Source organism: Anas acuta, chromosome 18 (genome assembly GCF_963932015.1).
Source record: "Anas acuta chromosome 18, bAnaAcu1.1, whole genome shotgun sequence".
Taxonomy (NCBI): Eukaryota; Metazoa; Chordata; class Aves; order Anseriformes; family Anatidae; genus Anas; species Anas acuta.
The window spans coordinates 12,960,617-12,986,312 of NC_088996.1; the positions used below are offsets into that span (position 1 = coordinate 12,960,617).

Genomic DNA, 25,696 nt, shown 5'->3' on the forward strand with positions numbered 1-25,696 from the left:
GTGCCCCCCCCCCCTCGTGGAGCCGCCCCCCCCCGCAATAAAACCGCGACCGAGAGCGAGAGAGTGCTGGGGGCGGGGCCTGGCGGGAGGGGGCGGGGCCTGGCGGGAGGGGGCGGGGTTTGGGGAGGGAGGGGCGGGGCTTCATCCCGGGGGGGCGGGGTCTGGTGCGGGGTGGCCCCGCCCCCTCTGACGTCACGCGCTGCCGCCCGGCGCGGCCTCGGTGCCGCCGTCACGCGGGCGGGGCCGGAGCGGCGGCGGCGGCGGCAATGGAGGAGGAGGGCGGCTACGGTCAGAGGGGGGGCCGGGAGGGGGCACCGGGCTGGGGGGGGGCGGCACCGGGAGGAGGGAGCCGGGGGGATACGGTCAGAGCGGGGGGGAACCGGGCGGGGGGCACCGGTTGCGGCCGGGATTCGCCCGGGGCGGCTCCGGGCGCGGGGCGGTGTCGGGGCGGGGGGCGCCGTTCTCACGGTAGCACCGGGATCGGTGCTGGGGGGGGGGCAGCGACCGGAGCCCGGTGGTACGGGCACGGCCGCGGGGCACGGCACCGGGAGACCCCGGCCCCGCTCGGTCCCGGTCCCGGTTGGACCCGGTCGGTTCCGGGCCGGGCCCCGCCCGGTGCCGCCCGGGAGCTGCCGGCCGCGATAAGCGCCGGGCCCGGCCCTGTGCGGGCGTTGCCGGCCGCGGCCCTGCAGCGGGAGCGGCCCCGGGAGCGGCTCCCGGAGCTTCCCCGGGGCCTGCAGCGAGCCCCGGGAGGCTCCCACCGCGGGGCTGTGCCCGGGGCAGCGGGGCACCGGGGGGGCCGGACGGCTCCCGGCGGGGTCACAGCGAGGGGCGCGGGGCCGGTGCCCCCCCGGTGTCAGGGCCGGGACCCGGCCCCGGTGGCGGCCCCGCGGGCTCCGTCCCCCCCCCACCCAGCGTCCTGGTGCGGCTGGGGCCCGGCCCCGGGGTAATCCCGCATCCCCGGGGGATTACGGGCGGCGGGGATTAAGGGAATTAAGGGATTGCTGCGCGCAGCCAATGCCCAGCTGGGGGCTGAGCTGGGGGGGCGGCTGCACGGTGCCTCCTGGGGGGGGTCCTCACCCGCTGCCACCCTGCCCGACCCCGGCCCCCCACAGGTGCCCCGGCACGGGCTCAGCGGGTGCAGCGGGGACGCTGCTGGTGAAACCCGGGGCCCGTGGAGCCCCCGAGCCCAGCAGAGCCCAGCAGAGCTGTGGGGCCAGGGCTGGAGGCAGGGGGACAGCGTGGGGACAGTGTGGGGACAGCAGCCCAGGGACCAGAGCGCAGCACTGGGGCCGTCGGGGCTCTGAAGGTGGTAACGCCGTGGGGAAGGCGATGATTGAGGTGTTTGGGAGCAGAGCGCACCGAGCCACGGTGCTGGCACGCAGTAACCACACATTGGGGTGCACGTAGTGCCCCACAGAGCCATTGTTCCAGCCCCCCATGGTTGGGGCACACAGCACGGTGCCCGCTGCCCAGCTCTGAGGACTGCATGGGGCACCTGGGGCGATGTGTGGGGGGCAGCAGGGGGGCTCTGCACAGGCCCTGTTTTGGGGCAGGTGCAGGCTGGGGGCTTTCCTGGGGCAGGGCTTGAGGAACGAGCTGGGCACCCAGCTCACACAGCCTGGAAACAGCCTGGCTCTGCCCCAAATGTGCTGGGTACCCGCAGCTGCCCTGACCGCGGGGCTTTCCCCAGCTGCTGCCCCTGTGCCCAGCTCAGCCCAAGTCCCTCCGGCTCCTCGCGTCCTTTTCCTTCCTCGGCTTGTGGCAGCGGCTGCCTCGGCCCCAGGGAAGGGGAAGCAGCGCAGGCTGCTCGCAGTGAGCGCCTCGCTGCCCTCGTGCCCCAGCAGCAACGTTCCCCCTCCCCACCCATCCGCAGCCACGTGCTGCTCCTGGGGCCTGGGGTCCCCCTGCCTGGGTGCTGCATCCTCCCGGGGCACTGGTCGGTGTCCTGCACGTCCCCTGCCACCCGTCCCGTCCCGTCCTGCTTAGGTTCCTCCTGGTTCAGCGCGTCCCAGTGCTCCCAGTGCCTGGCAGCCAGCTGCTGGGTGTCTGCAGGGCGCTGCCCCGTGCCCCACCAGGTGCTGGGGTTTGTTACTCACGGCCGTGCCCCCACCAGGGCATCGCTTCTGCTCGGAGCGAAGGGAGGAGCTGGCTGTCCGGGCTGCTCGGTGCCCGTGGGGCTGACAGGTTGGGGTGCAGCGGGGCCGGCAGGGTGCCCCCCAGCTCTGCCAGGATGCAGAGGCCGGGAGCTCGGGGTAGGACCCCAGATCCTGCTGCAGCAGCACCCCAGGAGCAGGGAACCGGCTCCAGCACCGCCGGGGAGCACCGGCACCGCGCTGCCCCGGCCCCATCGCCGGGGGATGCCCAAGCACGGAGCGGGACGGCTCGGCCCCACGGGGCTGTGCCAGGAGCACGCAGCACCCAGCACCCCGTGGCCGGGGGCCTGGCAGCACCCCGCTCCCCACGCCTCGCTGCAGCCTGTTGTGTCTCTTTATGCACCTTCCTTTTATGCAGGGGAGGTTGCTACGCAACCAGCGGCTCTGGATGCTTAAAGCTCTAATACAGAGGGATAAAACCGCTCTAAAAATACCCCGCCGGCAGCCGCCGTGGGGGTCGGGGGCTGGCAGGGGGCAGGCAGCCCAGGCCCAGGGGCTGCTGCCACGAACTTCCCCAGCTCCGTGTCCTCCAAGTGGCTTTGAGCCGCCGGCCGCTGCCCGTGCGCCCCAGCGGGCCCCGGTGCGGGCAGGGAGCGGGGATTGGCTGCGGCGGGCGCGTGGGCTCCTGCCGCTGGAGCCTCCCGCTGCCAGAGCCGCCTTCCCCTGCTCCAGACAGAGCGGGGACGCCTCGGGCAGCCCGGGGTCCCAGCTGCAGGGAGCTGCCGCCGCGCCGCACGGTGCCCGCCGGGCTCCCCCTGCCCCACTCGGGGTCTGCGCGCCATGGGGACGGTCAGCGAGCTCTGCGCCTCCAGCTTCCAGGCCTTCCTGTGCCCCTCGGTGGCCACCAAGGCAGGTAGGTGCCCCGTGCCCTCTGCTCCCCGCAGTGACCCCGTCCCCACGGCAGGGCCCGTGGCTCCGGCTCCATATGGCTCCTGCCATCGGCGGCACGGAGCGTCCCGCTCGTCTCGCCGCCCCCACGCGCTGCCGGGCTCAGGCCCCCGCAAGGGACAGCTGGGTGCGGGGCGCTCCCCACGGTGCTGGTAGAGCTGGGGAGCCCTCGGCAGAGCCAGGGGGTGCACACAGCACGGTGGGACCGAACCCCATCCTGCCCCAGCCCCTCACCCCTCCTGCCTGCAGCCCTGCCAGGGCGATGCCCTTGCTGCAGCCCTGCTTGAGAGCAGGGGGGAGCGTGCGTGGCTGCCCTCTCCAAAGGAAACCTGCCCAGGTCGGGGCTGCCACTGCGGGCTGTCAGCGCCTGGGAGCTGCTGCTGCTGTCCCTGGGCTCCTGCTCGCGGGCTGAGAGCAGCTCCCGGCAGCCCTGCGGCAGCGCTGCCTGCGCTGAGGCCGAGCACGGTGAGAGGTGCCGGCATGGAGGGGGAGCGAGGTGCAGGGCAGGGCGAGCAGCACACGATGCGGGGCTGCAGGACGGCACAGCCGGGTGCTGTGGCTGTGTCAGTGGCTCAGTGAGAGTGGACGTGGCCAAGCTGCTGCTCGTGGGCCACGTCGTGTGCCCTGGTGGTGCTCCAGCCCCATGGCTGGGCCCCCAAGCCTGGAACTGGTGGGGAGCGAGGCAGCGGCTGCGGGGTGCAGGAGCTGGGTGACGGGGGGGGGCAGGGCCCTGGCCAGCCCTCGGCGCTGGACCTGGCTGCCTGGGAGGGTCTTTGTGGAGCCCCCTGACCCCGAGCCCTTCTCCTGACGCACCTCGGCTGTCTGGGGAAGGACGGGGCTGACGCAACCCAGGATGTGCACAGAGCACGGTGAAAACAGGATGTGGTGCGCCGAGGCGGGGGCAGGAAGTTTCTTGGGGCCCCGCAGCCCCCCCCCAGCAGTGGGGTGCAGCGGGAGCCCCCCAGCACAGCCACGGCCGAGCCCACTGGTGACACCCCGCTGCACCGGGGCCAGCCCCACGGGCAGCCCCTTCCCGCAGGGTGTCCCCGTGGTCTGTCCGAGACGTGGGGCCGCCAGCACGGCCCTACAGACGTGACATGGGTGAGAGCTGTGCCCTCGGCCGGCAGGAGGCTGGGTGGCTCCGCAGCTGGGGCTGAAAGGCCTCAGGAGCCTTTTTGAGGCCCTTCTTTCCCAGGCTTTCCGGGGAGATCTCCGTAGCCGGTGTTCCGGGTGCTGTTTTTCCATCTCACGCTGTGGAGCAGGATTTAGCTGAGTCAAGGTGGCTGAGGCTCACGCGGCCTCTCCAGGCAGCTGACAGCGGGACAGCGACGTGCCGGGGGCTCTGCTGCGGGTGCAGCCCTGTGGGCCCCCAGGCCCTGCCTCGGCACCGTCCCGCGGGCAGCAGCGCAGTCTGAGCTGGGATCTGCCCTGAGCTGGGGGTGACAGAGAGACAGCGGTGGCACCCCGGGGGGACCGACACCGCTCCTGGGGCTGCCTGCCCCCAGTCCTGCCCCCAGTCCTGTGCTGGTCCCACTGCGCGGGGTCCCCAGCGTGACCACAGCGAGCTCGAGACGTGCCAAGGCGCACACGTCCTGGCGGCCCCCGAGGAAGGAAGGGCCGGGCTGGCTCCGGGTGCCTGTGGGCAGCAGCAACCCAAGGGGTGGCGGAGCCGTGCGGGGCCCTGGGCCGGCCATGGCAGGAGCAGGGCGGTGGCGGTGGCGGCGGTGCCGCGGTGACGCCCGGCGCGGCCCCGAGCTCATTGGCGCGGCGCGGCCCTGACTCAGCCCGGGCGGCGCGGGGCGGGCAGGTGCCCGCGCCCCTGGGAGCTGCTCCGAGCTGCGGCGGCACAGCCGGCCCCAGGCGTCCCCCCCACCATGGTCCTGAGCGCACAGGGCAGCGGTGAGCACGGCCACAGGGTGGGGAGGGGCTGGAAGGAGGCCACAGGGACCCCCGCATGGTGGTGGTGGTGGTGGTGGTGGGGCTGCGCCCGGTGCTGGGCACGGTGGGGGCGGTGGGCGCGTTGCTGCTCGCGGGCGCTGTGCTCGGAGCCTGGCGGGCCCCTCACCACCAGGTGCCCGGGGGCTGAGGCAGCAGAGGGTGGGGGGATGGCACACAGCCCCCCTGTGTCGTGCTGGGAAGCCTCCTGCCTGCGTGTGACAGCCTGGCACGTGGGGTCCCCTCGCACCCCGCAGCCCCCCACTGGGCTACTGGGGTGAGGCTCAGGAGCCCCCCGGGACCCTGCTGGCGCTGCAGGGATGGGGTGTGGGGAGGGGGTGCCGCCCTCTTCCTTCCCCAGAGAAGCTGAAGCTGTGCCTGGGGTTTCTCTTCCTCCTGCTGCTGCTGCTGACACGGCTGGCCCAGGGTCACGAGTGCTTGTCCCCGTGTTGGGGGGGGGCTGGGTCCTGCAGGGGACCCACGCAGCCCCTCGGTGGGGCGGGAGGGGGGGGGCAGGGAGGCAGCACAGCTCCAGCCCTGGCTCCCCCGCGCCCGCCGCGTGCCAGCACGTCCCTGCACTGCTGCAGCCTCCCTCCCACCCCCACCCACCCGCTGCGGGCTCGGGGGGGGGCTCAGTCTGGCACCGAATTTCTCTTCCCACGCGGCCGCGCAGGGCTCGGGGCTGTGCGGGTGGCTCCGAGCAGGGCCCGTCCCGGCCCGTCGCGGCACGCTGCGGCTTGTCGGTGCCGGCCGCAGCCGTGCAGCAGAGGCTGGGCCCCGGTGGGACCGGCTCCGCGCCCCGGCGCTGCTGGGGGCTGTGCTGGAGGCTCCGGGCGTGCGGCGGGGCAGAGCCCGCGGCGTTTTGGGCACGGGTAGCTCAGAACCCAGGGCTGGGGGCTGTCAGGGTCACGCTTCCGTGCGTCGAGGGCTGAAAATATTGGGAAGTGTTCTGGAGTCCGGGGGGGTCGTGTCGCAAGCCGAGGCTGTTGCTGACCTCGGCAGCGGGGGATTTCTGCGAAGGAGGAAGCTCGGCAGAAAACACGAGCGGAGCGAGGAAAGTGCTGAGCTCACAGATTCGCTTTGCGTGAGCGCGGCCGCCCCAGAGGCACCCGCGGGGAGGGAAGCGGCTTGGGGGTGACGCGCGGCTGCGGACAGCACCCAAGGGTGCAGGGACAGGGACGGGGCCCCAGCAGCGGACCCCCGGAGAGCGCTGGGGTGAGCCGGGGCCTGGTGGTGACATGGGGACAGAGCAAACGGGGCAGAGGGGGCCTGGAGACTGCGGTGGCACCCGGTGCATGGCAGAACGCAGCAGCTGGGGGAAGGAGGGCATGAGGAGCTCAGTGACACACCAGGGCCCTGCCTGTGGCCTTGGCACGGGGCACGAGCGAGCTGCTGGAGCGTGCTGGCAGGGTGGGGGGCAGGCGGGGGCTGCCAGAGGAGCAGGGTGACCTTGGGGACGGGAGCAGCTGAAGCAGGAGGTCACGCGCTGCGGAGCACCAGGAATGTCACCCGTGGGCTGCGGCGTGAGACAGGGGACGGGAGCGCACAGCTGTGGGGGCTGCGGGGGCTGCGGGGTGTCCGGCTCCAGAGGGGGACAGCAAGGCAGCGGTGTCACCACGTGCAGGCAACGCCTGGTGGGGGGCTCTGCCTCCGGCCCCCCGCTCAGGAGGGGGGGTTCAGCACGGAGGGGCTGGCTGGGAGCCGGTTTTCTCTGGGGCTCGCCCGGTGCAGCTCCAGGTCCCTGCAGGGCTGGGACCGAGGCTGAGCAGGGGTGGGCTGCGGGGAGGAGCGGGGGCCGGGGCTCGCTGCCGGCTGCTGCTGGCTGAATCAGCAGGGCTCGGCCGGGCCAGGCTCCCCCGCTGCAGCCGCTGCCCGGCCCGGGGAGCGTGGTGCCCGGCGCATTCCTGGCGTGCCGTCAGGGGCACTCGGCCGGGGGCGCTGCTGACGGAGCCTCCCAGCCCCAGGCGGGCACCAGCGGCTGCGCACGGGTGCGGGTCTGGAGCCCGGCACGGGGACGGTTCCCGCGGTCTGTGTGTGCTGACCTGTCCCTGTCCCTGTCCCTGTCACCTCGCAGTGCCCAGCGACCTAACCCCGGAGGAGTGCCAGGAGCTGGAGAACATCCGCCGCCGCAAGCAGGAGCTGCTGGCTGACATTCAGGTACGGTGCTCAGGGCTGCCGTGTGTGCTCCCCCATCCCCGGCTGTCCCATACAAGGTGGCCTCTTGCACAGGCTCATCCCTGTGTCCCAAGTCCCCTACCCCTCTCCTGGGCACGGGGACGAGGCAGGAGGAGAGGCTGCCTTGGCCAGGGCTGCCCAGCAGGCTGCAGTGCCTGGGATCCACAGTGCCCATGCCGCAGCCGTGCAGGGCTGGGATCGGGATCGTGCCCCCGTCCCCTTCCTCGCCAGCCCCGCTCCTTGCAGCCTGTGCAGGCTCCCCTGGAATTTCTGGGGCAGAAAATTGGAGCTGCTGGAAGCGCAGGGCAGGGAGGGCCGGGCACACACAACGAGCAGCTGCTGCAGGGAGCCCGTCATCTGCCACCCCGATAGCGCTGCCTCCGCAGGGCCTTGGGAGGGGACAGGAGCCGTGTGGGGGCACGGGGGGGGTCCCGCAGGGCAGAGGCAGCCCCAGCCCTTCCTCGTGCTCTGCAGAGCCCCGGGCTGAGCCCTCGCCTGCGCTGTTCCCTGCGGCCCGGGGCATCGATGTCTCCGTGGCACAGGGGCCGTGTTTCTGGGCCGTGTTTTGGGGCCGTGTTTCTGCCCTGGCCGGTGGCTGCGAGGTCAGTGCTCATCTGGGACACTCGTCAGTCACGTCTGTGATTAGGGCAGCAGAGGCTAATTACTGCCATATGCTGAGCACCATCTGAAGGGATTATAGGGGGTAATGTCGTTAACCTCCGAATCTCTTCCTTCCTGCGTGCACGGAGACGCAGCAAGGGAATTAGCAGCAGGGCACAGCCAGCCCCCCTCTGCCAAGTGCCCTGTGAGGAGGTTCAGCCCGGGGCAGCACGTGGGGGGCTGGGGGGGCCCAGGGCTGGCACCTGCCTCTGCCGAGCCCCGTTCTGTGGGGACCCCCTGCCTGCTGCCGGGGCGCCTGGGGTCAGGGAGGCCGGGAGGCAGCTCCTGGCTCAGCGCACGCTCTCTCCCCTCAGCGGCTGAAAGATGAGATAGCAGAAGTGACGAATGAGATCGAGAACCTCGGCTCCACGGAGGAGAGGTGAGTCCCCTGCTGGCACGGAGCTAGCGGGGCCCCTTCCCGCAGCGTGCCCAGCCCTGAGCTCACCCCCTTGGCCTGGGAGCTGCCGAGCGGCGCGGCCCCGTCCCGTGGGTGCCGGTGCCGGTGGCTTTCCCAGGCACTCCTAATGCCGTGGAGCAGCGGCAGGATTCCAGCCTGAATTGTTCCTCCGAAGGTCTGTTTGTCCAAGCCTCATCCCCCTGTCTGGCCGCACAGACGTTGTTGTTCTGGGCTGCTGCAGGCGGTGTCACTGTGGGATTAGGGGTCCCGGCGGGAGCTGGCTCGTGGCGCCGTTCCCAATCCCCCTCACACCGGCCCCACTGGGGCACGAAGGCTGCAGTCCTCAGAGCCCCACCAGGCTCGCTCCAGCCTCTCCCCGTGCAGAGGGGACCCGTTGGGATGCCCTGCATGGGGTGACCCCACAAACAGGCCGTGGCAGCTCCTCCTGGCAGACCGGGACCAGCCCCAGCCACTCAGCTGTGGGGTGGGGCAGAGCCAGAGCCCTACACTGCATCCCCCCCGGGCAGGCTGTGCCCAATTTGAGGCTTGGGGCCTGGAGCTCGGCTCCCATTTGAGTCCACGCAGGGCAAGGGGCTGGGCAGGGGGAGCCCGGTCTGTGCGCAGCGCTCAGAGCTGTGCTGTTCCACAGGAAGAACATGCAGAGGAACAAGCAGGTGGCCATGGGCAGGAAGAAGTTCAACATGGATCCCAAGAAGGTATCGGGGTCTGGCACCGGGCTCCGGACAGCAGGGGCAGCGCTGCAGCTCTGCCACCCCCTGCGCCGGGTGCCCCCTGGCTGAGCCGCGCCTCTCGCACCGCTGCAGGGCATCCAGTTCCTGATCGAGAACGACTTGCTGAAGAACACGTGCGAGGACATCGCGCAGTTCCTCTACAAGGGGGAGGGCCTCAACAAGACGGCCATCGGGGACTACCTGGGCGAGAGGTGCGTGGGGCTTCGGGCAGCTGGGGGACGTGGCAGCCCCTGGGGTTCTCTGGGCAGCCGCCGGCACAGTCCCAGCGGGCTGGGGATGGGGCCCCTGGCAGGACATGGAGTCTGGGCTGGCTGCAGCACCAGTAGCTTGTGCCAGCACCTCGCTGAGCACCGGGGCCGGTAGCTGGGTGGTTGGAGCCGTGTCTGGCACTGGGAAGAGGCCGGTGTGTGCAAACCAGCGGGGCCACGAGCAGGGCAGAGCCACAGGGTGCCTGCCCGGAGGCGAGCAGGGTCTGGAGCAGAGCAGGGAGCCGTGGGGCTGCCGGGCAGTCACAGGACTGGCTGATCGTGTGCCCCTCGTGCTGCGGCTTTGTTTCCGCAGGGATGAGTTCAACATCCAAGTCCTGCACGCCTTCGTGGAGCTGCATGAGTTCACCGACCTCAACCTCGTGCAGGCGCTGCGGTGAGCCAAGGGGCTGGGCTGGGGCCGGGAGCGGGGCCCTGCGGGCAGGGGGCTCGCAGGGGCTGCAAGACGGGAGCGTGGCCAGGGGGTGGGGGAGCCCCAGGAGCAGCGCAGCACCTTGCTCTGCAGGCAGTTCCTCTGGAGCTTTCGGCTGCCCGGGGAGGCGCAGAAGATCGACCGGATGATGGAGGCGTTTGCCCAGCGCTACTGCCAGTGCAACCCCGGCGTCTTCCAGTCCACAGGTGGGCAGCTGCCCGGCCCCACTCCCCAGCCCCCCCGACTTGAGGCTGATTTTCTCCTCTGTCCCTGTAGACACCTGCTACGTGCTCTCCTTTGCTATCATCATGCTGAACACCAGCCTGCACAACCCCAACGTCAAGGACAAGCCCACGGCGGAGCGCTTCATCGCCATGAACCGCGGCATCAACGACGGGGGGGACCTGCCCGAGGAGCTGCTGCGGGTGAGGGGCTCAGGGCCGGGGTGCGCAGCGGGGCTGTCCTGGGGCTCAGGGGGGAGCAGAGGTGACCCCGTGTGTCCTTGTGCCAGAATCTCTACGAGAGCATCAAGAACGAACCCTTCAAAATCCCTGAGGACGATGGCAACGACCTCACCCACACCTTCTTCAACCCCGACCGGGAGGGCTGGCTCCTGAAGCTGGGTGAGTGCTGGCAGCCGGGTGGGTGCAGCGTGGGGACGGGGCTGGGTGGGGGCGCGATGCTCCCGGCTCACCTTGCCCACGGGATGGGCTCCTTGGAGCACGGCCCCGAGAGGGACGAGAGGCTGCGGGCCGGCGGGGAGAGCTCCCACCCGCAGCTCTCCCTGGGCTGGGCAGCAGGAGCAGAGCCGCAGCCGGGTGGGTTCCCGGGGGGCTCTGCCTCTCAGAGCAAGCCCTGGGGTGGAGAGCTGGTGCCAGGGCCTGGTGTGGGAGCCGGGGGCTGGTGAGGCTCCTGTCGGCACCGAGGCACAGCAGGGTCCTGCCGGAGCAGGCCCCAGGGAGCGAACGGCGAGCTGCCCCCAGGCTGCGTCCCCTCCATGCCAGCGGCCGGTCCCTGCCTCACCTTCCCACGGCATTATCACCTCCGCATCCCAGCTCCACATGCAGGCAGCGTGCATGGCATCCCCGCGGCACAGCCCAGCTCTCGCAGACCACGAGCCTGCCCCACGCCCTGGCTCCCGTGGCTTCTCATCTCAGCACCTCCTTAGGGATCTCTGCCCGGGTCGAGCAAGGAGAGGGGACCGGGGGTGCTGGCAGGAGCAGGGGCTGGAGGCGGCGTTTCCCGGGGCTCCTGCCGGGGTGGGGGCTCTGTCCTCTCACCAGGGGGTGTTTTCACCTTACCGCCACCCCTCGTGATGGGAATGGGGCCTTATCTCTGCCCAGCACAGAGCCCTGCCCCGTGCCAGCCCGGGTGCCAGACGAGGCATCACCCATGCCCCAGCTACATGTTGGGGGGCCCTGGAGAGCCCCAGGCCCCTGTCCCTTCTGTCCCTGAGCAGGCCCCAGCCCCTCCGAGCCCAGTAAGGGGGTGGTGAGGCTGTGGGCGGGTTGAGAGCCCCTGGGGAGGCCGTGGGGCAGGGGCTGGGCCCCCCCATCCCACACAGCCACAGAGAGCCAGGGAACTCAGTGGCCCGGCCCCTTGGGGCTTCCCTGCTGCAGCCCTGCCCCGCTGCCATGCGTGGCCCTGCGCGGGGTGAGGGGGGTTCTTCGGGGTTTCCTCTTTTTTATTTTTTTTTCCTTTTTTTTTTAATTTTCTTTTCTCCCTCATTTGTATGTTTCCATGATTTTGGCTCTTCCTTTCCTTGCCCCCAACTCCAGGAGGTACGTACCCCTATCCCCTGCTCTGCTCATGCCTCTGGGGCTTCGTTTCCTTTTCGTTTTTAATTGCTGGCGATTAGTCTCATTGCTGCTGCTGCTAACCACCGCGCTGCCCGGGGGACCCTGCCTGCCGAGGGGACAGCCCCATGCCCGCCGCCGTGGCAGGGTGCCAGGCTGCCGGTCCCCGCCGATGCCGAACGCTCCCCGAGGCCTGCTGGGCCCTTCCCCTGCCCCGGTCCCGCAGGGCAAACGCCAGAGCCCGGGGACAGACGGGGCCAGGGCCGCTCCTCGCCCGGGTGCTGCCCGGGCCACCCGCCCCTGGCGTTTCCCTGCGCCTGCGGGCGGCTCGGCACTGCCGCAGCGGGTCTGCGTCTCCGGCACCGCAAGGGATGGGGCTGGGTTTGGGGTGTTTGGGGGGCGCCCAGGAAGGGCCCAGCCTGGGACATGGAGCACCTGGAGCTGGCTGGGTGCAGGGAGCAGGTAGGAGCCCGCGCGCGGTGCCCCGTGCGGCTGTCCCAGAGCTGGGCACGGCCCCGGCTCGGCCGCCTGCAGCCCCGGGGTGCTGGGAGTGCTGAATGCCAGGGCTGTGCTGCCTCTCGGTGCCATACGGTTCCTCCTCCAGAGCTGCTGTGCTGCGGCTCTTCCACCCACAGCCCTGCTGAGGATGCAGCCTGGAGGAGGGCCTGGGGGAGCTGGAGCTCCTTAGGAGGGCTGGGGGCTGGGGGGCATCGAGCCCAGGGGTTTGAGGGGTGGGCTTGGCTGGAGGAGGGCAGGGAGCCTCGTCCTTCTAGGAAAGCCTGGTCTCAGCCTGGCTGTAGGGCAGGGACTGGGGTGAACCTTCCCCAGCAAGGGGCTCTGGCTCTGGCCAGGTGCAGGGCTGGGAGGTAAGGTGGCACGGAGGGGCAGCGAGGCAGGGCTGTCCTGGAGACATGGCCGGGGTGGGGGAGACGAGCCCATTGTGCACACCCTGCTGCTTTGCGCCTGTGCCCACCCTGAGCAGCATGGCCTGGGTGCCCAGCCCGCGGCGCTGAGCAGAGCAGCCGGTGCCGCTGTGCCGGCCGGAGCGTGGCGGAGGGGAGCCGGGCTCAGCTGGGAGCGGTCCCCGAGCGCAGGGGAGCAGCTCCTCCCTTGGCAGCGCTGGCTGTGGAGCTCCCCGCAGCCCACAACCTGCACGCCGGGCTCCTGCTTTGCCCAGCGTTGGGCTGGGACAGCAGTGGGAGCGTGGCCGGTGCAGGTGGGAGCCCCGCGCACCCCCGGAGCCCCCCACTGCAGCCAGCGCCTGGCACGGCTCGGTGCCATCAGTGCGACCGGGCACCGCGCTCCCTGCCCGGCTCTGCCCTCCCGCCACCCTCCACCTCCATCCCCATCCGCCTGCTTTCTGCTCTTGCTCGTGCGCTGCCCGGCGTGGTGTGTGCTGCCTGCTGCTGCTGCGCCCCGGCGCCGCGGGGCTGCCTGGCTCTGCTTGCGCCCCGGCGCCCGCTGCTTGCCTGTGTGTGTCCGCGCGGGCCCGGCCTCGCCGTGCCGCAGCCCGGCGGTGCCCAACGCGGCTCTCTCTGCTCCCAGGAGGCAGGGTGAAGACGTGGAAGCGGCGCTGGTTCATCCTGACCGACAACTGCCTTTACTACTTCGAGTACACCACGGTCAGTGGCCTCCGTGCGGGGTGCTGAGCTGGGGCAGGGAGGGTGCTGCGCCGGGGGGCCGGGGGGCGGGCAGCACTTGGTGCCTGTGCACAGGGGTGTTGGCAGCTCCCAGCCCTTCCTCGTGGTGCACACGGAGGGGTTGGAGGTGTCCGGCCTGCGACTGAAGCCTCTGCTTGGCCCCCCCAGGATAAAGAGCCCCGTGGCATCATCCCCCTGGAGAACCTGAGCATCCGCGAGGTGGAGGACTCCAAGAAGCCTGTGAGTGCCCGGCAGGGTCCCCTGGGGCTGGAGGAGCACCCTGGTGCTTTGGGGGGTCAGGAGCAGGCAGGGAGAGGCAGGAGGGCCCCACGGGGTTGCTCTGCCCATCCCCATGACAGGCAGCATCTGGGGCTGGTGGCAGGGGATGCCTGGGGGTGTCAGGGTGTCCCTGTCCTGCTGCAGGGGGATGCCGGGGAGCACCCGCAGCCCCAATGCTCTGCCTCGTCCCTCCTGCCTCGGGGTGCCCGGGGGTCCCCGCTGCCCTGGGGGCTGTCCCTGAGGGGTCTCTTCCACCCCAGAACTGCTTCGAGCTCTACATCCCCGACAACAAGGACCAGGTGATCAAGGCCTGCAAGACGGAGGCAGATGGGCGGGTGGTGGAGGGGAACCACACCGTGTACCGCATCTCGGCCCCCACGCCCGAGGAGAAGGAGGAGTGGATCAAGTGCATCAAGTGAGTGCTCTGGGGGGGCACGGCGCTGGGCAGGGACGTGGTGGGAACCATCCCCTGGATTTGGGGTGGGTGCAGCACGTCCTGGGAAACCCCACAAGGCAGGGGGGCAGCGGGCTCCCCCAGGGGCACAAAGGGGCCTTCCTGAGACCCTTCGGGGCAGGACGGCTGCGTGGCTGACCCCAGCCCCGTTCCCTCTGCCAGGGCAGCGATCAGCCGGGACCCTTTCTATGAGATGCTGGCCGCCAGGAAGAAGAAGGTGTCCTCCACCAAGAGACACTAGCAGCCCCCGCTGGCCCTGCGGGACCGCCGTGCCCCCGTCAGCGCGAGCATCTCCCCTTCCCGGAGGGCTGCAGCCCGGCCCGCGGTGCCAGGACCCAGCTTCAGCTTCGCAGTTTCTTTACCGTGGGGGGAGGGAAGGGGCAAGGGCGTTCCGGTGGCTCTGGCCCCAGTGCCACCGTCTCACCTCCAGGCAGTGCTGGGCTCGAGGTGGGACACCCCTGTGCGCGGGGAGTCCCCGGTGCTTGCTCCCTGGTGGGCCGCGGGGTGGTAACGCTGCCCGTGGGCACCGGGCTGGGCATCGGGGCCGTCGGGCACCCTTCCTGCTCCAGGTTCCCCCGGGTGGCAACTTCCAGCCCTGGGCACTGGCGAGGGGGCAACTGAACGGGAGGGAGGGGAGCCTGGCTCGGGGGAGGGCCCCGGGGGGACCCAGTGCTGGGGACGTGCTTTTGGGTCCCCCCAGCACTTGTGTCTCCTGAAGCACTTGGGGTGCCCCACGGTGCGGGTGAGCAGCTGGCGGTTTTGGGGTGCTGCAGGCCCTGGGGTGCCGGGTGGCAGCCCCAGGGTGGTGGGCACAGCCCCGTGGAGGCAGGACTCGTGGCCCTCGTTGTAGCGGGCCTGGGTCTGTGCTGAGCTCCCCCACGCTGCTGCCTTGGAGCCCCCCGGCCGTGCCCCACGGGCGCAGGGAGGTTGTCGCTGTCACGGTGCCACGGACCTGGCCCTGCCCTGCCACAGCTCACAGCCACGAGCCCTGCGCCAGGGGTGGCTCCTGAGTAGGGGGGCGACGTGCCCGGGGGCTGCACCCATCGGGGCTGTGCCCCCGCCTCTGCCCCACAAGCGCCGTGCCCTGTCCTGCTCCCCCCGCACAGGGTCTGGAGGGAGACGCCCGGATCAGTATTAGTCTATTTATCAGAGGTGTAAATATTCCTGTATAGTTTTCTCCTTTTAGATTATTTTGTATGTTGGGGTCGTTCCGTGCAGAGGCCTCTCCGGAGGGTGGGGTGTGGCAGCATTTTTTATTCTAACTTTTTTTTTTTTTTTTTTTTTTTTTTTTTTGCCACGGCCTTGTAAAGTAGTGCTGAGGATCTGCAGCAAATAAACACCGAACTGCGCTCATCTCGGCTCCTGTGCTCTGTGTGCGGGTCTGGGCCAGGCCCCCCTGCCCCCAGCCCTCGCCCCCCACCTTTGCCACCATGCTTGCGCTTCTCCCACCCCAAAATTTTGGTGCCCAGCCCCGCAGTGATGTCGTGTGGCTGCTGGGGAGAGCCTGGCAGCGAGGGGGTGCTGGCAGCCCCGGCCGGGCAAGGGGGGCTTGGTAGGGGGCAGGGGGGGTCTGGGGGCTGTGGGAGGGCAGGGGGTGCTTGGAGGAGGCTCTGCGGGCAGCAGGGTGCTGGGCTGAGCCCCCGCCTGATCCCATCCGAGGCCTTGGCCCCTCATTTGATGGTGAGCTGGGGGGAGCCCCGGGGTTCCGAGGCCGTTGGGCTGCAGCCGGTGTCGGTTGGGGCCGGTGCTGGGACCAGTTGGGGCCGGTGCTGGGACCAGTTGGAGCCGGTGCTGGGACCAGTTAGGGCCGGTGCTGGGACCAGTTGGGCTGCTGAAGGTGGTCGGAGGCTGCTGAGGGGCTGGGGGTGCGACGGGTTGGGGAGCAATAGGGCTGGGCAGGGATGGGGAAGGCTGGGGGCTGGGGGGCAGGGATGGGGCAGGCTGGGGGGGCTGCAGAGCCAGGGGGCGGTGGGGCCGGGCAGGGATGGGGAAGGTTGGGGGGCAACGGAGCTGGGGCTGGGGCTGGCAGCCCCCTGCAGGGCTGCAGCGTGCAGCAAGAGGAGGCTGAGGGCAGGCAGGGGAGGGGGGCTCGGTGCAGCCCCCACTAAGCCGGGCTCTGACCTCCCCCCCCAGCAGGCGCTGGGGCTCCATGGCCGAGCCCAGTGCCCGCAGGCTGTCGGTGGCCCCGGATGAGCGGCACAGCTTCCTGGAGAGCTTCGCCATGCTGCTGCTGCGGCTGCGGCCGGACAAGTGGAACAAGTTTGAGGGCAGCGAGGATGCCAGGGCCGTGCTGGACGAGTTCTTCAGGCAGCCGGACGTGCTGGAGCTGCTGCTGTCCCTGAACCCCGCCGGGCAGCTCCAGCCCTCCACCTGCTTCCTGCCCACCCTCAAGGGCAAGGGCATCTACTTCGTGAAGAGGAAGAAGGAGAACGTCACCCGGGAGAACTGCCGGGCTGCGCTGCTGGTGGGAGACATCAGCCCCTGGCCGGTGGAGCAGCTCATCGTGGTGGTGGAGGAGGTGGGTCGGCACCACGGGACACGGCTGCCCGGGCTCCATGCCGTGGGGCTGCTGTAGCCAGCACTCGAGGGGGGGCTCGAAAAGCAGCCGAAGGAAATGAGCTGACATTTTCCCCAGTGCTCACCCTGACCTTGCCACCCATGGGGCCCCCCAAGCCTTGCCGGTGCCGGTCACAGGGCTGGTGCTCTCCCAGCACAGCCGGATCCCTTCCCCTGTGTGGTTGTAGAAACGCCTCAATTCCCCCTGCACCACACCCCATCACCAGGGGATGTCAGAGCGGATTCCTCCCAGCCGTGCTGTGATTAGTCCTGCTTAGAGAACTGCCCAGCAGGGGCACTGGGAGCCACAGGGCTCCCCTTCCCAAATGTCGGTGCCTTTTGGCTGTGCACCAGCCCGTTCCCCCCACGGGCACTCGCTGCAGCTCACCAAGAGCTCCCAAACCACAAGAAGCCCCATGCAGGGTGAGCCGAGCCTGGAAGCACCGGTCCCAGAGCCAGGCTCGTGAGGAACGCAGCTGCTGCTGCTGCTGCCAAAGCTGCTGGCACGGAGAGCCGGCGTGCCCAGCCCTGCTCCTGTCCTCCAGGTCTTGTCCTCTCTGCTCCTGAGCAAGGAGAATGTGTTGGGCTGGCCCCGGGTGGTGGTGGAGGACGTGGTGCGACAAGCCCGCAGGCTGAGGAACGAGATGTTCGTGATGGGGGGCAAGATCCAGGGGAAGCCGCTGCTGCCGCTGCCGGAGCACCTGGACAGCCGGGACGGCTCCAGCACCGTCCTGGACTGGTGGGTGCCACCAGCAGGAATCCCCCTGGGAACTGCTGCAGGAGCTGGGGTGCTGGCTCCTTCCCTGCACAGCCCACGGCCACGCGTTGGCTCCGCTCCCGCGTCCCGGCACCAGCCTTGGGCTGCCTGTGCTGAGCTGCACCAAAGGCTGACCTCGGCTCAGGTTAACGGGAGAAATCTGGGGGTTTTACCCCAGGTCCCCAGGTGCAGCAGCTCCTCAGCAGCACAGCAGCTCTGAGCAGCCTGTGCCGGGTGGAGGTGGCTGTGGAGGGGCACGTGGGGCTCCCCGGGGGGGTTCGGGGCTCCCTGGATGGATCGGGGCAGGTCATGGTGCTGCTCCCTGACCCGGCTGCCTTCCAGCCTGGCAGGGCCGGTGGATGGGTCTGTGCTGCACTCCATCGAGACCATCGTCATCGACTGGTCCCACCAGATCAGGGACATCCTGAGCAAGGACTCGGCGCAGCTGCTGCTGGAGGGGCTGCACCCCTTGCCCAGGACAGAGTTTGACTTCTGGCGCACCAGGACGAGCAACCTGCAGTGCATCAACGAGCAGGTAACGCCTCGCCCGGGGGGAGCCAGCACCGCGCCCCCGCAGCCAAACCCACCCCAATGCCTCTCCTGCAGCTCCTCTCGCCACGGGTGAGCGCCCTGGCCGAGATCCTGGAGAAGGCCGACAGCTGCTACTGGCCGGCGCTGCAGGCCATGTTCCGGGACGTCAGCGCAGGTAGGGCTCCGGGTGGCCGCGGGCTCCTGCCCCTTGCCTCGCCAGCGAGGGTTCCCGGCCGCCCACGCTGCTTCTCACCTGCGCCAGGCTTGCAGGAAGCCGACAACATCAGCCTCTACCTGCAGCCACTGCAGACCCTGCTGGAAGAGATGGAGCAAGCGGAGTACGCCCAGGTGGGTTACAGCTGCTGGGATTACCCCGGAGGCTGGGTGCAGGCAGGGGCGCAGCCCGGTTCTGCCAGCCCATCGTCAGCGCAAGGCCTGCAGGCTAACGGGGACCCTGCTCCGGCAGCTCCAGTCCTACATCGACAGGGTCCTGTACACCGTCTGCCTCACCTGGGTGCACTCGGAGCACTACAGCACTCCCTCCCGGGTCATCGTCATCCTGCAGGAGATCTGCAACCTCCTCATTGAGATGGTACTGCCGGGACTGCACGGTGCCGAGCCACCCCTGAGCCAGGGGAGGTGGCGTGGGTCGGGGGGGGACCTGGCCAGGGCAGTGGGAGGCCCCCATAACACCCCCATAACACCCCCAGCAGGGTGGGGGGCTTGGGGCAGGCGGGGGCTGCAGGGAGCTGGGGAAGCCAAGGGGCACGAGGGGCCCCTCTGCCCACAGCAGCTTTTGTCTTTTCTAGACCCGAAACTTCCTGAGCCCTGAGGAGGTGATGAAGGGGCTGCAAGGAGAGCTTGAAGAGACCTTGGGAGGGATCAAACTGAGCATTGCCACCATCGAGAAGCTCTTCCAGTCCTACAGCAGCTGCTGCTCTGACCTGCTGCCCACCCTGTTCACGGTAGGTGCTGGGCTGGGTGGGGGTCTCCCCGTGCCAGCTCCGCTGTGCCAACGGCCCCGTCCGCCCCCAGGACAAGGAGCCCCGGCTCTGGGAGTTCCCCCCCTCCCTCGTCTTCAGGAGAATGGACTCCTTCCTGCACAGGCTGAAGACCGTCGAGGTGACAGCACAGCACAGGGCATGGGGCTGGGGGCACCAGGGCAGATGGGGGGGGGGGCAAACACCGCCCTGGCTGCTGGAGGCACCCAGCAGCACGGCGGTGCCCCCGGCTGGGCTGGTCCCAGGGATGATGTTTTTGGGAACATTGGCTCATGGGGCACAGCCCAGCCCTGGTGCCGCAGCTTGGGCACCAGCAGTGCCAGGGAGTGGGGAGCTGGGGCTGGGCACGCAGCCGAGCCAGATGTGGAGGCTGTTGGTGCCCACCAGGAGCTGTACGAGATATCCATCGAGTTCCTGAAGCTGGAGAAAGCAGAGATGGGTGGAGCGAGAGGGAACATCCTTGGGAGCCAAGTGTTTCAGATCTACGAAGAGGTCTCTGAGCTCGTGAGGGGATTTGCTGACTGCAAGTATGATCCCTTAGATCCTGCAGAAGAGGTGAGTGAATGCTGGTACGGAACGTATGCATTGGCTAAACGAAAAAAAAATCTCTTGATGGAACATGCTGGAAGACCGGCATGCAAAATTGTCACCACGGCAACCCACGTGCTTGCTTTGGGGACAGTCGTGGGTTCTCTTGGCTGATCAGATTAAGCAAATCCTCCTGTAGGGGCTGGGGAATGAGGGCTGGAGGCTGCGCCCCCCTGAGCGCTGTGCTCTTTCTGACAGCAATTGGACAAGGATTTTGCAGAGTTCCAGAGCAAGATCCAGGACTTGGACAGGCGGCTGGCCACCATCCTCTGCCAGGGGTTTGATGACTGCAACAGCCTGGCCTCAGCAGTGAAGGTACCTGTGCTGTGCGGCCAGCTCGGTGGGAGGGACCCCCCCGGGAGGGACCCCCCACCAGGCCGGGGGGGTGGCTCTGTATGAATGAGCTGGAAGAGGTGAACGAGGCAGAGATTAAACCCACGAACAACGGGCTAAAGCTGTGGGAGAGGCTGAGTGCCCCAGCACAAGCTCCTGCCCTGAGCAGCATTTCAGGGACGGCATCAGGCTCAAACAAGGGAACAAAGCTGGGGTCTGGGGAGAGGCAGCCGGGGGGGGGGGGGTGCTGGCGTGGGCTGGAACAGGCCCTTGAAATAGTTCTCTGTCAGGAGCAAAAACAATTGACAAAAAAAACCAAATGGTTTTAATTCATAAAGGTTACGGGTTCGATTGTTAAATTCCAAACAATTTATTCAATGGAAAGGCTGTGGGTGATGTTTCCTTCCATTTAACAAGAAAAATCCACATTTTGGAGCTTCTCAGTGATGCTGTATTCACCTCCACACTGGAAGATCCCCTGCACAAAACGGCTTCTGGGAGAAAACGAGAAATTCACCAGTTCCCTGAAACTGGCAAATTTCCCTGGAATTCCCCCTGAAGTTTCCATCCTTCCACCTCAGCGCCTTCACCAGCGGCACGGGCTGGCCAGAAGCGAGCACCTCTCTTCCCTTTGCAGCTGGTGCACATGTTCTCCTCCCTGCTGGACCGGCCCCTGATAAAGGCTGAGGTTTCCCCCTACTACTCAGCCCTGCTGGCCGCGTTCAGCGCCGAGCTGGACGCGGTGAAGGTGCTGTATGACACCCAGATCGCCCTGGCACGGGCTGGTGGCAGCGCCCTCCCTGCGCACACCAACATGCCGCCGGTGGCCGGGCAGCTGCAGTGGTCCCTGGAGCTGCAGCAGAGGCTGGAGGGGCCGCACCGGGAGCTCTTCGCCATCAACCACCCGTGCGTGAGGCTCGGCACCGCTCCGTGGGCTCTGTGCGGGGCCGGGCAGGGCGCAGCCCCGGTGCCCCTCCTGCAGCCTGCTGCGACAGCCAGTGCTTTGTGGTGCCCCCACAGCGCCTTGAGCAGTGCCGAAGCCGAGCTGGTGTCCAGGAAGTTCGAGGAAATGATCGCGCTGCTGCAGGGCTACCGGGAGGACACCTACGGGCAGTGGATGAGCGGCGTGGACGAGGGCTGCCGCTTCAACCTGGAGCAGCCCCTGATCCTCAGGGACCCCTCCAGCTCCCTCATCAGCGTCAACTTCAGCAGGAAGGTGGGTGCTGGAGCGCAGCCCCTGCCCGCGGAGCCCTCGCAGTCCTCCGCTGCGTGCCGTGGTAACGCCAGCATCAGCTCGTCCGAATGCACACCCGACTTTCTCGCGGGTCTGTTGGGAAACATTTTGGGTTTTCCTAATGAGCACCATCTCCACCGTGGTGTCTCGCAGCTCGCCGCCATCCTGCGGGAGGTGAAGTACCTGAACTTCCAGCAGCAGAAGGATATTCCAGGCAGTGCCGAGAGCCTCTTCGCTCAGAATAAGACTTTCCAAAAGTTTGTGGATAATCTGGAGCTCATCACTGGCTGGTACAATAAGGCAAGTTGCAATGCAGGAGGCAACCTGCTGTGGTTTTGCTGCTGTCCCATGCCCTGAGCCTCGCTGAGAGCCTGGCAGAGCCTCACAGCAAAGGGGGGTCTGATGAGATGGGTCCCAAGAGCCCAGGGTGGTCGGGGGACCCCAGCACGGCACCGGCATGTCGGGGTGGCTGACCCCAGGCACCGGCTCCTGCCAGCCCTGTGTTGGTGGCCAGGGACCCCCAGCCTGACCCGAGGAGCACATCCCAAAAGGCAGAGCAGGTTCCCTCCTGCCCGCAGCTCCCTCCTGCAGCTGCCTCTGCTCCCCAGGTGAAGCTGACAGTGCTGCCGGTGGAGATCCCGCTGGTGACAGAGGAGCTGGAGGACATCGACAGGCGTCTGAGCACTGCGGAGCAAACCCTGTTTTGGCACCATGAAGGTACAAAGCCCCCCAGGGCAGGACCCTGCCTGCGCATCCGGGGGTCCCTGCAGACGGGAGTCATGCACCCCAGGGGACAGCACCGTCCTGCCTCGCACCTGGTCCCAGCAGGGCCTTTCACCACCTTTGCACCTGAAATGCAGGTTCCCAACCCCCGGGCAAGGGCAGGTGTGGGGCAGGCAGCGTGTCCCCCCTGTGGTAAAGTGCCCCCAGAGGCTCACTGACCAGGCGGTGCCAGCATCATCCCCACACCGCCAGCTGTGCTTTCCTCCCAGGTGTCATGGAATACATTCAGGAGATGAGAGATATCTTGTCTGCCTTAGACAGCCGAGTCCAGAGAACAAAGTTAAACGTGGAAAGTGTCAAGCAGCTGATGGAGGTAGCAGGATTTTGCTGGTTGCTTTACAAACGCCTTTCCTGGTGAGCGTCTGAGAAGTCACACCGTCCTCCTTCCCTTGCAGGAGTGCTCGGCCACTCCCATGTTTGAAAGGAAAGACCACAAGGAGACGGCGCTCCTGGACCTGGACGGGAGGGCGAGCAACGTGAGCAAGCGCTACGCTGCCATTCGGGCAGCAGGAGACAGGATCGAGGCCATGGTGAAGGTGAGGCACATCCTGCGTGGAGCAGAATGCTTGGACACGGCGCTGCGCACCCTGACGCCGGCGTCTTCCCACGTTTTGTAACTGAGAGCTGGGCGCAAATTTGGGTGCACCCCTCTGGTCTCTGCTGAGTCAAAACTCCTGGAGAGACCGTGAAATACCGCACGCAGAAATCCGCTGCCTCCTCACGGGAAGGGCTTCGGCCACAGCTTCTGGTGGTGTGTAGTGGAGAGAAGGATCTGAAGAGCAGCCTCACGAGATAAAGCTGTCATCGGTCCCAAGAGAGGGCTCACTTCCAGGGTGTTGGGAGCTGCTACATTTGCTGGGAATTTATCAGCAAACATTAGGTTGGTTTTCCTTGGCTTGCAGGAGAATGCAGACCTGTTTAAGGCCGATACATCATCGCAGATATGGAAGAACTACGTAGAATATATACACAAAATAGTGTTGGATGGATTCAACAGACTTACTCACAAATCCCTAGAGCTGCTGCTCACCAACATGGTCCCTGATGTACGTCCAGGTTTGCTCCACGCCCGTGCTCTGTGTGCTCGGGGTGCACCCCTGCGTGCCTTTCCTTTCTGGGGTGTTCTGTTCGGTGGTAAATGCGCCCACCTCAGGGCTCCCTGGGGGGAATCCTGGGGCCAGGGGTGGGATGGGAACGGGGACAGCGGCCACGCAGGGTGCTGACCTCTTTCAGGACAACGTGGCCCCGTTGTTCGAGGTGCACATGGATCTGTGTGACAGCAGAGTGGGGTTCCGCCCGTCCCTGGAGATGTTAGATGACAACAGCTTCTTGGAGCTGGTGGAAAACCTTCTCAGCGACATCTACGGAGCCGCAGAGTGCATGCCCCTCCTGCTGGAGGGCAAACTGAGCTACAAGGTGGGTGCCTGGCAGGTGAGCGAGGATGCTGCGGTGTCCCCCGGCCGGTCCCCAGGAGCTCTGCCCGTCCCTGCAGACCGAGCTGGAGGAGCAGGGGGAGCTCAGCAGGATGCGGGACGAGGTGGTGACGCTGGTGGTCAACGCCATGAAGGAAGGCGAGGAGTACAGTGCCAGCTTTGAGGAGCACTCCCAGCTGTGGCTGGAGGACCCCGAGGAGTTCCTGCAGCGCTTCCTCACCTCTCGCCGTGCTTCCAGGCCTGGGGAGCCAGAGGAGCCCCCTCCCCACGGGCCCCCGCCCCTGCAGCTCTTCAAGCAGGAGGTACCGGGAGGGTCTCCAGGGGGCACGCAGTGCCCATGGAGGTGCCCAGGGGCCACCAGCCATGGGCTGCAACCATCTCTCGTCCCCAGATTGACTCATGCGAGGCGCTGTGCGAGGAGGTGTCGGGGTTCGCCAACACCTGCGTGTTCGGGGGGTGGCTGCAGAGCGACTGCCGCCCCTTCAAGCAGGCGCTGCTGAGCGCCATCAGGAGACGTGAGCTGGTGCTCAAGCAGTACCTCACCAACCGTGTCACAACCAGGTAGGGCACAGGGCATGGGCACGGGGTGCTCCTGGGCACCCAAGGGCACTGCGGCCAGGGGCAGGGCTGGCCCCGCAGGGATGGAGCTGGCAGGGATGCGTGCTGCAGAGCGAGCCCCGCCGAGCTCCCCTGCCTTCTGCACAGCCTGCAGGAGCTCGAAGGCTTCATCAAAGAAGCCACTGCTGGCCTGACTAAGCCTGTGGAAGAGGGAGACTACGATGGGCTGGTGGAGGTGATGGGGCACTTGATGAGGGTAAAGGACAGGCAGGCCACCACCGACGGCATGTTCGAGCCCCTGAAGGAGACGATTGCGCTGCTCAGCACCTACGGAGAGGAGATGCCCGAAGAGATCCACCTGCAGCTCCAGGTGAGGTGCTCGAGGTGTCAGGGCTGAGCAGGGGCTCCCCGGGGCCAGGCTGTGACACGGCGCTCGCTGCAGGAGCTCCCCGAGCTCTGGGACAACACCAAGAAGCTCTCCTTCCGCGTGAAGCAGAACGTGGCACCCCTGCAGACAAACGAGGTCAACATCATCCGCAGGAAATGCCAGCAATTCGAGGTGCCCACACGGGTCTGGGAAAGGGGTGGGGGCAAACCTGCAGCTGCTCGGGAACACCCCTGTGCTCTCCATGGGCCACCAGCCCCACGGCCCCGGCTCCCCCAAGACGCTGTGTCCCCCGCAGGTCCAGCAGCAGGCCTTCAGGGAGAAGTTCCGGGAAAAAGCCCCGTTTTTGTACACTGACCCGAACCCCTACAAATCCCTGAACAAGGTAGGGAAGGCGAGGATGTCGGGGCAGGGGCTGGGCCCTGCGGAGGGCGATGCCTGCCCGTGCCACGCTGCTCAGCCCTGCAGCACGTTCTGTCCCCGCCGCACCGCAGTGAGTGCCGCAGGATGGTGCTGCCCCCAGGGCAGGACACACGTCCCCAGGGCAGGACACACGGCCTCCGGCTGAGCCCTTTTCTTCCTCCCCACTAGCAACAGAAAAGCATCGCCGCCATGGAGAGCGAGCTGGCTGCCCTGTCCAAGTCAGCCGGGCTGTTTGAAGTGGCAGTGCCAGAGTACAAACAGCTCAAAGCTTGCCACAGGGAAGTGCGCTTGCTGAAGCAGCTCTGGGACATGATCGTCCTGGTACGTGCTGTGAGCCGGAGGAGCAGGGGCACGGGGACGGGCAAAGCAAGCTCCGTGTGCGTGCAGGGCCAGCCCTATCGCAGGGCTGAGCCACCCTGCAGCCACCGACGGCCTCGCACTCCGGGGAGCACTGGAGGGGTGGGGTGGGCGCAGGGCAGTTTTTCAGTCAGTGCATTTCTGCTGGTGCAGGGGGTGTGCGGGTGCTGGCAGCACGGCTCTTTGTCCCGGGCAGGGCTGCTCCTGCTGAGCGCGTGTCCTGTAACGGGGTGTTCCCAACCTCAGGTTAACACCAGCATTGATGACTGGAAGACCACCAAGTGGAAGGATATCAACGTTGAGCAGATGGATATTGACTGCAAGAAGTTCTCTAAAGACATTCGGAGCCTGGATAAGGAGATGAGAAGCTGGGACGCGTTCACAGGGCTGGACAGCAGCATGAAGAACATGATCACATCCCTGCGCGCCGTGAACGAGCTGCAGAACCCGGCCATCAGGGACCGGCACTGGCACGAGCTGATGCAGGCGACCAAGGTGTGCCCCAGGGGGACCCCAGCTCCGCACCCCCAGGAGAAGCATGCAGGCTGCATCAGGGGTGGCTGTGCACAAATGTTTGTGCAGGCTCGTTAAACGTTTGTTAGGAAGCTGCTCTGGGGAGCCTGCGGGGGGGTGTCAGTGCCCAACGGTGCCGGTTCTGCCGCAGGTGAACTTCACCATGTCTGAGGACACAACCCTCGCGGATCTGCTGCAGCTGAACCTGCACAAGTTCGAGGATGAGGTTCGTGGCATCGTGGACAAAGCTGTGAAAGAATCAGGGATGGAGAAGGTACGGCAATCACGGCTCGGTTCGTTCCCAGTTTGCTGAGAGCCCCGTGCTCGAGCGCGGCTCTGCAGCTGGGGGCACTTGCACAGCGTGGCCCTGGCAGCTCGTGCTCTGGAGGAGGTTTTTGTGTGGCTGCCCTGCCTTCCCGCGGGGCCCCTGCCAG

General features: G+C 67.7%; 2 protein-coding genes across 5 annotated transcripts in view; both read left to right on the forward strand.

The window, feature by feature from the left end:
• Positions 1-154: 154 nt before the first annotated feature.
• CYTH1 (cytohesin 1) lies at positions 155-15,163 on the forward strand. Of its 4 annotated transcripts, none has more exons than XM_068654679.1 (13): positions 155-288; positions 7,054-7,136; positions 8,129-8,193; positions 8,861-8,927; positions 9,036-9,154; positions 9,525-9,605; positions 9,735-9,847; positions 9,918-10,066; positions 10,153-10,264; positions 12,983-13,059; positions 13,246-13,317; positions 13,617-13,771; positions 13,973-15,163. In XM_068654679.1, the coding sequence occupies exons 1-13, from the start codon at positions 267-269 to the stop codon at positions 14,049-14,051; spliced, it is 1,194 nt and encodes a 397-aa protein (XP_068510780.1). In that variant the 5' UTR covers positions 155-266; the 3' UTR covers positions 14,052-15,163. The 4 variants fall into 4 exon arrangements, with proteins under 4 accessions (XP_068510780.1, XP_068510778.1, XP_068510779.1 ...); XM_068654677.1 differs by lacking the exon at positions 155-288 and adding an exon at positions 2,060-3,009; XM_068654678.1 differs by lacking the exon at positions 155-288 and adding an exon at positions 4,213-4,943 and having other exon boundaries at positions 10,153-10,265; positions 12,981-13,059.
• A 647-nt stretch (positions 15,164-15,810) lies between these two features.
• DNAH17 (dynein axonemal heavy chain 17) overlaps positions 15,811-25,696 on the forward strand; it is a 34,997-nt gene continuing 25,111 nt past the window's right edge. Inside the window, exons 1-24 of the mRNA XM_068654706.1 lie at positions 15,811-16,328; positions 16,912-17,105; positions 17,466-17,658; positions 17,730-17,829; positions 17,917-18,002; positions 18,121-18,246; positions 18,464-18,619; positions 18,690-18,776; positions 19,043-19,210; positions 19,442-19,558; positions 20,214-21,110; positions 21,419-21,527; positions 21,803-21,906; positions 21,989-22,129; positions 22,496-22,639; positions 22,827-23,009; positions 23,086-23,328; positions 23,418-23,587; positions 23,732-23,954; positions 24,027-24,143; positions 24,268-24,354; positions 24,561-24,713; positions 24,996-25,244; positions 25,414-25,536. Coding sequence (XP_068510807.1) covers positions 15,960-16,328; positions 16,912-17,105; positions 17,466-17,658; positions 17,730-17,829; positions 17,917-18,002; positions 18,121-18,246; positions 18,464-18,619; positions 18,690-18,776; positions 19,043-19,210; positions 19,442-19,558; positions 20,214-21,110; positions 21,419-21,527; positions 21,803-21,906; positions 21,989-22,129; positions 22,496-22,639; positions 22,827-23,009; positions 23,086-23,328; positions 23,418-23,587; positions 23,732-23,954; positions 24,027-24,143; positions 24,268-24,354; positions 24,561-24,713; positions 24,996-25,244; positions 25,414-25,536 — 4,539 coding nt within the window. The 5' untranslated portion in view covers positions 15,811-15,959. The remainder of the gene's footprint in view (positions 16,329-16,911; positions 17,106-17,465; positions 17,659-17,729; positions 17,830-17,916; positions 18,003-18,120; positions 18,247-18,463; positions 18,620-18,689; positions 18,777-19,042; positions 19,211-19,441; positions 19,559-20,213; positions 21,111-21,418; positions 21,528-21,802; positions 21,907-21,988; positions 22,130-22,495; positions 22,640-22,826; positions 23,010-23,085; positions 23,329-23,417; positions 23,588-23,731; positions 23,955-24,026; positions 24,144-24,267; positions 24,355-24,560; positions 24,714-24,995; positions 25,245-25,413; positions 25,537-25,696) is intronic.